At 42.9% G+C, this 11,390-nt stretch overlaps 1 protein-coding gene across 1 annotated transcript in view; it reads left to right on the top strand.

The window, feature by feature from the left end:
* Positions 1 to 939: 939 nt before the first annotated feature.
* Positions 940 to 11,390, top strand: part of DGUOK (deoxyguanosine kinase) — a 37,927-nt gene continuing 27,476 nt past the window's right edge. Inside the window, exon 1 of the mRNA XM_012658209.1 lies at positions 940 to 1,155. Coding sequence (XP_012513663.1) covers positions 1,014 to 1,155 — 142 coding nt within the window. The 5' untranslated portion in view covers positions 940 to 1,013. The remainder of the gene's footprint in view (positions 1,156 to 11,390) is intronic.

Raw genomic sequence — 11,390 nt, 5'->3', positions numbered from 1 at the left:
ACTTTATTCTGATGAGATTTTAGGCTATTTTGCAAATCGATTGAGAGAGAACTTATTTATTCAACAGATAAAATAAGAGATGGGGTGTAATTGGCAAACTAATTTGTTAATTTATTCAATAATGCACCAGCATTGTGCTGGGAGTTAAAGGGAATGGAGAAAAGTTAATTTGTGTAAATTATTAGTCATTTTCCTATTATAAACTCTCCATGTTCTTTCCGTATTAGACTAAAAACCAGACAACACACATCTGGGAAAAAAGAAATCTCTTTTAAAACTACAATTATTTTGATTTGTCTTTAGTTATAAATTTGAATTTACTTTATTATTTATTTATTTATTTTGAGACAGAGTCTCCCTCTGTTGCCCTAGCGAGAGTGCCGTGGCGTCAGCCTAGCTCACAGTAACCTCAAACTCCTGGGCTCAAGCGATCCTCCTGCCTCAGCCTCCGGAATAGCTGGGACTACAGGCATATGCCACCATGCCCGGCTAAATTTTTTTTTTTTTCCTACTTTAGTTGCGCTAATTTCTTTCTGTTTTTAGTGGAGACGGAGGTCAGTCTTGCAAAGGCTGGTCTCGAACTCCTGACCTCAAGCGATCCTCCCGCCTCCCTGCGGGCCTCGCTGCGGGTTAGGATTACAGGCGTGAGCCACCACGCCCGGCCTAGTTTACTTTAAAATTAACGAAATGCGAAGGTGAAAGGAGGGTAGACTTATGTCTCTTTTAAAATGCTATTTGTCCCACGAAGAAAAGCGGAGGAGCTATCCCACAGCAGCTGCTCCAATTTCCAGGAAACTCTCCCAAACCTCACCACTGAAAGACTCCCTTCTCCCAGCGCTTCCCGACAAACATCGCGAGAACAAAGCCGTCCCTTGGACCCCTCCTTCCCAGGCAGTTCAACCCCACCCACTTCCTGCCTGGCGATCTCCTGACGTCAGAGGTGCGCTGGAATGCCGTGCCTAGGGCGGAAGTGCTCTCGGCGGAAGTGATCCTCTGTGAGACTCGTGGGTGGGATGGCGGCGGGCCGACTCCTTCTAAGTCGGCTTCGAGCACCCCTCAGTTCCATGGCCCAGAGCCCACTCGAGGGCGCTGCCTCCTCCAGAGGCTTGCATGCGGGGCGCGGGCCCCGAAGGCTCTCCATCGAAGGCAACATTGGTAAGGGCCAGAAAGCGGCTGCCACGCCTTGGGCTCCGCCACACCGGTGACTGAGAGGCTGGGAAAAGGAGCTGGGCCCGAATCCTCCCCTCGCCTCCTTATCTGATGCTGCTGGCCGGCTTGTTTTAAGATGCCAGGGCCTTTCCTCTCCCAAACTGCACTGTGGGTCTTTGCCTCTTTGATGTTTAGACGTCGGTTCCTCAGTACCCGCCTACAAGGACACATTTGTTGGGGCATAAAAGCCGCGCAGTCAGTAGATATGACAAGAATTTTACTAACTTGTTCTAATAGATCGAAATGGATACAACAAGCAGGGTGCAATTTCTTCATTCTCCTAAGATAGGGTTGCCAGATTTAGCAGAATTTTTTTTTTTAATTTTAAATGCCCAGTTAAAATAGAATTTAAGATAACAATTTGTGGTGTGTGTCCGATGCAATATTTAGGACCTACACTGAAAAAAAAAATTATTGTCTAAAGTTCAAATTTAACAGGATGCCCTGTATTTTATCTGGCAACCCTGTTCTGAAAGAGTTCCTAAACTAAAGTCATACAAATACCACTTTCACTATTTTTGCCATGTCTCTGTGCTAGTTGCACTATAATTTCTTAAGGTTTTTCTTAGGAAGAACTCACTTTTTTTTAAAGGAAGGGAGTGAGGAGGGGGGTTCAATTTCTTTTTTCTTTTCTTTTTTTTTCTTAAGACAGAATCTCTGTCGCGCTGAGCGGAATGCAGTGGCATCATTGGTAGCTCACTGCAGCCTCAAACTCCTGATCTCAAGCAATCCTCCTGCCTCAGCCTCCCTGGTAGCTGGGACTACAGGCGTGTTGATGCCTGGCTAGTTTTTCTTTTTTTCTTTTCTTTTTTTTTTAAAGACTAGTCAAGTGCAGTAGTGAGAAGGGGGGAAGGTAGTAGAACAAGGAGTTCAATCTGTAACTGACTATGAACAATCAAGTGAGATAACTCACTACTTTTGGACCAGCCTAGTTTTTCTGTTTTTAGTAGAGACAGGGTCTCACTTTTGCTCAGGCTGGTCTCGAACTCCTGACCTCAAGCAATCTTCCTGCCTTGGCCTCCCAGAGTGCTGGGATTACAGGGGTGGGCTACACACCCAGCTGGAACTCACTTTTTAAACTTAAACATTTGTATTAAATTAAAAATAATTGTGCTACAAGAGTAGAGACCCAGTATCTTAAAAAAAAGTAATCAAAAAGCAAAATGAGGGCCGGGCATCGTGGCTCATGCCTGTAATCCTAGCACTCTGGGAGGCTAAGGCGGGCGGATTGTTTGAGCTCAGGAGTTCGAAACCAGGCTGAGCAAGAGCGAGACCCCGTCTCTACTAAAAATAGAAAGAAATTAATCCGACAACTAAAAATATATAGAAAAAATTAGCCGGGCATGGTGGCACATGCCTGTAGTCGCAGCTACTCGGGAGGCTGAGGCAGAAGGATTGCTTGAGCCCAGGAGTTTGAGGTTGCTGTGAGCTAGGATGACGCCACGGCACTCTAGCCCAGGCAACAGAGTGAGACTCTGTCTCAAAAAAAAAAAAGCAAAATGAAACAAAACATTTCAATTTAATGTTACTGAATTCTGACTCGACACTTTTACCTACTAAGGCACTGGGCTTTAAAAGAGGATTAGCAAGTGTTGAGTACTGAAGACATTCTAGCAGCAAACTGAGAATTTCTCATTTTATTCATTCAACAAATCACCCTTTGAGCCACTTCTGTGTGCCAGTACTGTTCTTGGCCCTGAGGCTACAGCTGTGAACAGAATCTAGTAGGGAGAGATGAAAATAAACAACATAAATTAACATAAACAGTATGGTAGATAGTAAAGAGTATGCTGGAGAAAAATCAGGGGTAAAGGACTGAGACAAGTTCTCATTTAAAATAGGGTCGTCAAACAAGTCCTCACTGAAGGTGACATTTGAGCAAAAACCTGAAGAATGTGAGAGAGTGAACCACGTGGGTACCTGGGAATAGAATGTTACAAAACAGCGAAGAACAAGTAGAAAGGCCCTGAGGTAGAAAGTGTGTTCCGGGAATAGGATGGAAGCCACTGTGGCTGGAGTAGAGTGAGCAAGGAAGGGAATGGAAGGAAATGAGGTCAGAAAAGTGGAAATGAGGTCAGAAAAGCGAAGGGTGGCCAGATTGCATAGTCCTTATCATGGGTTTTTCATCTCATTGAGATAGGAAGCCGTTGGAAGGTTTGAGGAGTCAAGTGATGTGGTTTTGCTTAGATTATAAAAAGGTCACTCTAGTTGATATGCTGAAAGTAGGAGGTGTTAGTTAGGAGGTTATCACAGTAATAAATTTTGGTAAGTCAGACCATTGCGAAAGTGGTGAGAAGTAATTGGATTCTAGTTACATTTTAAGTACAATTTAACAGTGGAAGTCATGAGAAGTGATTGGGTTCTAGTTACATTTTTAAGTAGGGCCAACTGGATTTTGTGACAGATTGAATGTGGAGTGTAAAAGAGAGGAATCAGTGATGACTCTAATTATTTTGGGTTGAGCAACTTGAAGATGGAGTTCCGATTTTCTTAAATGGAGAAGACTGAGAAGAACAGATTTGTGTGGTTCAAGATGTTGGTTTTAGGCATGTTGTTTTTTTATATGCCTATTAATGTCCAGGTGGAGGTGTTGAGTAGGCAGTTGGATATATGCATCCTAAATTCAGAATCTCCCTAGACTGGAGCTATAAATGTAGATGGTATTTAAAGCCAAGAGATGGTATGTGTTTGATGGAAAGGACTGAGCCCTGGGGCATGCAGATGTTCAGAGGTTGGGAAGATGGAAAGGAACTGGCAGAGGAGACTGGGCAGGAATGACCACTGAGGAGAAAAAACAAAAGAAAACGATAACCTGAAAGCTAAGTGAAGAAGCTGTTCAGAGGGAAAGAATAATCAACTGTGTTATACTGTTTAAGTAAATGAAGGTCCTTGGTGAACTTGAACAGTTTTAGGAGTGGTAGGAGTGAAAGCCTGATTGGCGTAGGTTCAAGGAGAATGGGAGGTGAGGAATTGGGGACAGTGGGTTCAGACAACTGTGTGGCAGTTTTCTTAGAAAGGAGAGTCGTGAGGTGGTAGCTGAAATTAGAGAAGGATTTGAGAATTTTAAAAAAATTGTTTTTCTTTTTGTGAGAGGAATTAGAGCATGTTTGTAGGCTGATGGAAATGGCCTAGTATAAAGGGGGAAACTGGTGAGTCAGGAGAGAAGATAGAATTGCTGGAGTGATTTTTAAGTAAGCCAGAAAGAATGGGATCTAGTGCCTAAGTGGAAAGAGTTTAGCCTTGGCTAGGAGCACTGTTTATCCTTAGTAATAGGAGGGATGGCAAAATACATGAGCACTAACTTGAGTGGACATGATGGGAACTTGGGGAAGGTCTTTTGGTTGTGTCAGCTTTCACAGTGAAATAGGAAGAAAGGTCATCAGCTAAGAGGGAGTTCAAGGAGAGTGGAGAAGACATGACATAGTCTAGTGAGTGAGCAAGAAAACTGTTGAGTTGCTGGGCAGCATTCAGGACCCACTTGAAGTTAGTGGTCATGAATTTAAAGCGAGACCAGTTACCACGACTGTGTGTTTTTTCCCAACCATATCAGAAACATTGAAAGGAATGAGAAGGGAGGGTCCTGCCACTTGCCTGGTGGTGTTATTTAAAGATGTTCTGTCCTGTACTTTAAGAAACACATTCCTAAAGGAAGCTCTGTCCTCAGAGCCCAGAGACCATGGTACTTAACAAAATAAGTACTTTGGATGTCATCAGGTGAAGTTTGAGCTCCCTCTTCATATTTTCTGACCTCTGCTTCCTAACCTAGCTAAATTTCTATGCTGCTTCCTTGCTTTCTCATGCAGCAGAAGTTTACTGAGTCCCTACTGTGAGTCCACCCTCATGCTGAGCACAGCAGTGAATGGGATACAGCTCCTGTCCTTCAAAGAGCTCACAACCAAGTGGGAGAAACAGACTCTAAATATAATGTCCATACTGTTTGATGAGATCCATGATTGGGCATGGAAACTTAAAATCTCTGGGGTGGGAATTCCCAAGAGGAAGAAGAGGAAAAAGAGTATTCCAGGCATAGGAAATAACATTTTCCAAAGTGGTGAAGACTGAAAAAAACATATGTAGTTTTAATAAAAGGGAAGTAGCTGGATGTGCCTGGAGTTTTGGGGGCTTGTGAGTGGGTGGCAGAACAAGAGGTTGGAAGGGTTGGATTTGCCATATATTGAAGAGTCTTGTGGACCATGCTAGTTTATCCTGTTGGCAGTGGGAGGCTGTTGAACACTGGAAGCCAGCATGTACCATTACCAAATTAATTTTAAAAGAAAATTGGCTAGAATGAGTGAATTGAAAAAAGGCTCCACAAAGCAGGCACTTTCTTTGTATGTCTTGTTTGCAGCAGTACCCATAGTGCCTTGCATCCAGTTTTCTGGATGAATGAAGGAAGGAATTGGAAAGGAGTTGGAATATATAGACTAGTTTTGTGGCTGTTGTAGTAAGTGAAAGGAGAAAAGATGCAGGCATGAACAGAGGGAACGGAGGGACAAAGAAGAAGTGATGGTTTGAGAGAGATTATGGAAGAGGAATTGACAGGACTTGGTGGCCACTTGGAGGGAGGTGAGGGATAATGAGGAGTTGAGGAGGATGACATTGAAGTTTCTAATTTGGATGCTGACTCCAAAAGCTGAATATGGGAATAAAGAAAGAGGCTATCTGGGGAGATAAGAGAGATCTGTTTTGTATGAGGAGCCTGTGAGGCATAGGGAGAGATGTCCTGAGGCAGATTGGAATATGTGCCTGAAGTCGAGAGACACTGGAGATGGGAGCTGAGATTTCAAATGTGGAAGCTGGACTGTTGGGGGTAGTTGCTGAAGCCTTGGAAGTACAGTTGCCCAAGAAAAGGGTGATGCCCAGTGGACTGGGGGACCTTAATCTGACTCTTTTTACTTTCATCTCCCACCACTCTTCATCACCCCACACACCCTGATGACGCTTTCCAGACAGAATTAGTCACTGCCTCCTTTGTGGGCTGACATAACATTCTGTACCCACAACTGCTGCAGCACTTGAGTTCTGAGGTTGTTTTTACATTCAGCACCTTCCCTGGGTTGGAGCCGCTCATCTTTGTGTTCATCTTTGTGTCACTGGCACGTAACCCCCTACCAGACCCCTTGTACTCATTCAGTGTTTACCAGATTGTTAAATCGTGCTGTGATATTCATGTGGAAATTAGTCATTGGTACCCACAGAGGGAATATATTAAACTACTTTTTAAATCAAGAGTTATCCTTCTCTCACAGGTGGCATCCCCAAACAAACCAGAATGAGAGTACCTGTTCAGGAAACCTAAACAGGGAAGGTGAACCCCTGTCCTGACTGAAGTTAGGTATGTGTAGAGGGGCTTTTCTTGTATTCCTTCTGTTCTAAGTCCTGCTATTCTGATCCTGAAGGTGCAGACAGCAGCATGTAAGGAAAGTGGATCAGAGAAGTAGCAACTAATGGCATCTAGCATGACTTGTGAAACCATATGCAATATGTGATTGAAAGTTAAAAGCTTGGTACCTAGAACTCCTGAAAATCTAAAAAACAAAATACCTAGCCTATCTTTTAAGACTACTCATCACTAAAGTGCATTATTATCTTCCAAAGCCAGTCATTTTATAATTACAAGCCCAAATTGAAGAAAGGATTGCTGTATGAAATAATTTCAGTGAGTCATCTCAGACTATTCTCACTTTTTATTTTCAAAGATGCAACCAGAAAAGAGGGAACTGTTTTACACTTTGTAGTCTAGAAACTTGTATGTAAAGCGGTGGAAGGCTTCCCTAATAACATGTTTCCTCTAGCATTCAAAATTAGTGATTTAACATCATTAATATGTGTCTTTTCCTTTTATTGAGTAAAACAACGGGGCAAAGACTCATGGGTGGGGGGCAGGGGAAGCTATTTGTTTCAAACACTGTATAGTGGATTCCCTGTTTCTGTGGTTCACTTCATTCCATCCATCATCTCTATTCTCAGTACCTGGCTAGTTACTCAGGATGCAAAGGGAATAAGACTCAGTCTGTGTCTTCAAAAAGCAAGCTCCCAGTCTAGCTGTCGAGGGTGATGAGTGAACAAATAATTACAGTGTAATACTTTGGTAAACCAGAGCAGGCAGTAATTAACTCTGCCTAGGGATGAAGCGGAGCTGGAGAGAGTTCAAGGAGGCTTCACAGAGAAGGTGACATTGGAAGGATGAATCACCTGGTAGACAGAGTGGAGGAGGAAGGCATGCCCAATCTGTGAGGGTCTTGATCCATGAGTTTGGATCATACTCTGGAAGCCGTAAGGGCTTTTTTTTTTTTTTTGGCAAATAGTTACCTATGAAAAGAAAATAAAAGGGGGCCGGGCGCGGTGGCTCACGCCTGTAATCCTAGCACTCTGGGAGGCCGAGGCGGGTGGATCGCTCAAGGTCAGGAGTTCGAGACCAGCCTGAGCAAGAGCGAGACCCCGTCTCTATTAAAAATAGAAAGAAATTATCTGGACAACTAAATATATGTATATAGGAAAAATTAGCCAGGCATGGTGGTGCATGCCTGTAGTCTCAGCTACTCGGGAGGCTGAGGCAGTAGGATCGCTTGAGCCCAGGAGTTTGAGGTTGCTGTGAGCTAGGCTGACGCCACGGCACTCACTCTAGCCGGGGCAACAAAGCAAGACTCTGTCTCAAAAAAAAAAAAGAAAAGAAAAGGAATTAAGGTAAAATGTACTAACTTTCTTTTAAGCCTGCTGACTGATTTTTGTTCATTTTGCCTAGAATGCTTTTAGGCTCAGAGCCTCTTTGGTTCTGGGTACTTAATCTCAGGGTTGGAAAAAGTTCCTTGAGGACCAGCTCTCAGCCTAGTTCATTTTAGTAATAATACTCCATAAACATCTATTGACTGAATGAATGAGTGAATGAATGCAACATCAGATACCGCTCCTGAAATAAAGACTTGAAATTATTTTTGGAAGAATTTTTTTAAAAAGATATTAGACAGTTTTTTTGTTTGTTTTGAGACAGTCTTGCTCTATCACCTGGGCTAGAGTGCTGTGGTGTCAGCCTAGCTCACAGGAGCCTCAAACTCCTGGGCTCAAGTGATCCTCCTGCCTCAGCCTCCTGAGTAGCTGGGACCCCAGGTGAACACCACAACGCCCAGCTAATTTTTTCTATTTTTAGTTGTCTGGCTAATTTCTTTCTATTTTTAGTAGAGACGGGGTCTCACTCTTGCTCAGGCTGGTCTCTAACTTCTGACCTCAAGCGATCCTCTTGCCTTGATTCTCCTGCCTCAGCCTTCCAGAGTGCTAGGATTACAGGCGTGAGCCACCACGCCAGGCCTTTAGACAGTGTTATATTTACTTTCTTTGTTTGACTTTGGTAAAGGAGTTTAGAACTGGATTTTTCTCATATTTTCCATCTTGTTCAGGAGAAGAAAACGCCTAGAGGAGATAGTAGCAATATTAGAGCTCCTGTGAAATACAACTGTATTTAACTTAATAGTATATATTATTTTGGATGTTAATCAGATACTACCTTACTACTGGATTTTAGCATTATGTAGCTATAGCAGACATTGTAGTTTATAGAAAAATTTGTGGGAAGAGAAAACCATGGCTTAGGAAAAGATGAACATTAACAGCAGAACTCTTTGGTCCAGCTTGTGGATTGATAATCCTGGGGCTAATAGAATCAACATGTTGAAGTAATAAACTCTAAGAAAGGACCTCTCTGCTTTTCTTAAGTCATGGCACATATAATAATAACACTGATAGCCAAGGCCCTAAGGGAAGGTTTGATACTGCTTGTGAGATCTGATACTTCCCAAAATTCATGATAATGAGAATATATTGAAAGGTAACAATTAATCTGGTATCTAACTAAATTGCCAAAGGCCTGAGACCATGGTATCTAAGAGGCCTGAAGAAATGAGGCTTTCTGTAGACAATGGTGTTCTGCTCACTAGGAGGAAGCTTTGTAGCAGTAGAGAACCAAACACCACCACTCTTGTGAAGCCCTGGGAACAGTTTAAAACATTTGTCTTAAAAAAAAAGAAAAAAAAATACACCCAAACAAGAAGAAAAAAACTATTGTGATCAGGTATCACAGCACTAAAAAAGTTATGCTATGTCTGGTTTTAATTATTCAATAAATACATAACTTTGAAATTTTTTTAAAGTAGTTATTCTACATCTATAGTTGGTGCCTAGCAGAACTCAGTTCCAGTGGAATTAGTTTAAGAAATACTGCCCTGTGGTGAATTACCCAGGCTCTCAGAGCTCCAGCAACATGGATGACACAGCTCTCAGGACCGTCCACCACCATGTACTGTCATTCTGTGCTGAAGCTGGCTTCTGATTACTAAACTGGCTTTCCAGAAGCCTTGGAATGGGGTGTGGAGTGCAGGGTACCCTGGATATCAGATGTGATTGTTACAGTCATTGGAACCATATATTTCCCATTACATCTAATTTGTTGGCATTCTGGAGTTTGTGTGTTTTAATAGTATGAGTCTGTTTCCCAGAGTCCTGACTGCCCTTAGATGAACTAGTAGTGTCTTATCTCAGAGGTGAAGTTGGCTCTCCCTAACCCTCAGAGCTCACCCTTTCCATAGCTTTTCTGCCTCTAGGCAGGGACCGTGTTTTAGACTTATTGAACAACATGGAATCTAAATATCGACCACCTGGGCCAAATATTTTAAGCTAGGGCCTACTCAGGGCAGCCAGGTACTGGATAATATACAAACTCAAGCAATTGGCCAGTGTGGTAAGAATTCATTGTGAGCTACAGAAGTTCTAACTTCATGGAAGATGTGGGACCTTAGGCTTGGTAGGCGAAGGATTTAGAGATAGGCCTAGAAGAGCAGGGGAGGGCATTTATTCATTGAAGTGTGGGAAGAGCAGAGGCTGAGCAATTGTGAAAAGGCACCACAAGTTGGGTGGAGGTGGGGACTGAGAGATGAGCATGACTGTACAAAATGCACAAATTCCTGTTGTTTGTTCTTATCCTGTCTATTCAGAGAGGAGTTGGGGTGGTGTGTAGTAAATGTCACATATTGGATGTGTGGGCTCTTGTGCTGAGACATTCAGCACTCCCAATCAATAACCATGAGTGGCTGATAGAATTGACTGGAAGCTGGAAGGGTACCCCTGTTTTTTCTCTTGAGAAGGACCACTTCTGATAAAGGGGATTGAGCTCCCAAGTACAGTCTAAAGTTTCATATTTTGATTTTTCACAAACATGGGTTTCATAGGGAACTGAAATTAATAATATGTTGTGGTATTTTATTCATTCAGTCAGGTTGTTAGGCTAGAATTTGTTTTCTACCCTGGAGGAGCCCCATCTGCAATGGTGGAGTCTCACCCTGAATACTAGGCCAAGAAAAAGGAGGATCAGCTAATCCATCTGAGAGGCATCAGGGTCTGAAAAGCCTTCACACAGGAGGTACATCTGAGCAGAACCTTGAGGATTGAGTGGGAGTTGGCCAGGTGAGGAGAGGAGGTGCTCCAGGAAATGAGAAAACATATGCAGGGTCACATCTGCAAGAGGGAACATGGCATGATTCGAGTTGTAAGGAGTTTGGTCCAGCAGGTGCATAGGATGCCTGAAGGAAAGCTGAGGCCACAGAGGGATGTGCAGGGGTTAGATCTTGTATCTCAGACTGTGGTAAAGGGCTTGGATTTTGTCCTGAAGGCAATAGGGAGTTGTCAAAGCATTCTGTGTAGTTTATGTCACGTTCAGTGTAGCTGCAGTATGGAGAATGGATTGAAGAGAACAGGCTGGAATCAGGTGAGAGATGTGAGAGCTTGGTCTCGAGCATGGAGGGGGAATGAAGAGAAAAGGACAAATGGAAAATACTTAAAAGCAAGTGCCAAAGGACTTAGTGACCACTTGTGGCTTGGCAGAAGAGAAAAAAGCTCTGACAGGGAGTGGTTGGTGCTGCCATACCCTGAGGTCTAGGATACAAGAGGAAGTCCAATTTGATGGGAAAAGTGGTGAATATATTGACTTTGAGGTGTTTGTGGGATGTCGAAGTGGAGATGTCTGGAGCTTAGGGAGGTATGGGCCAGATATTGGTATAAATGGGAAAAGATAACTTGAATGTTGTGGTACTAAGTTGATTTCATCTCCAAAATATTTCTCAAAGCAACCACTACTTTCACTTCTATGTCATCAACCTGGTATGAGCTACTATTATTTTTTTTTTTTTTTTTTT

Source organism: Propithecus coquereli, unplaced genomic scaffold (assembly GCF_000956105.1).
Source record: "Propithecus coquereli isolate 6110/MARCELLA unplaced genomic scaffold, Pcoq_1.0 Scaffold578, whole genome shotgun sequence".
Taxonomy (NCBI): domain Eukaryota; kingdom Metazoa; phylum Chordata; class Mammalia; order Primates; family Indriidae; genus Propithecus; species Propithecus coquereli.
This window is presented reverse-complemented; position numbering and strand designations above follow the sequence as displayed.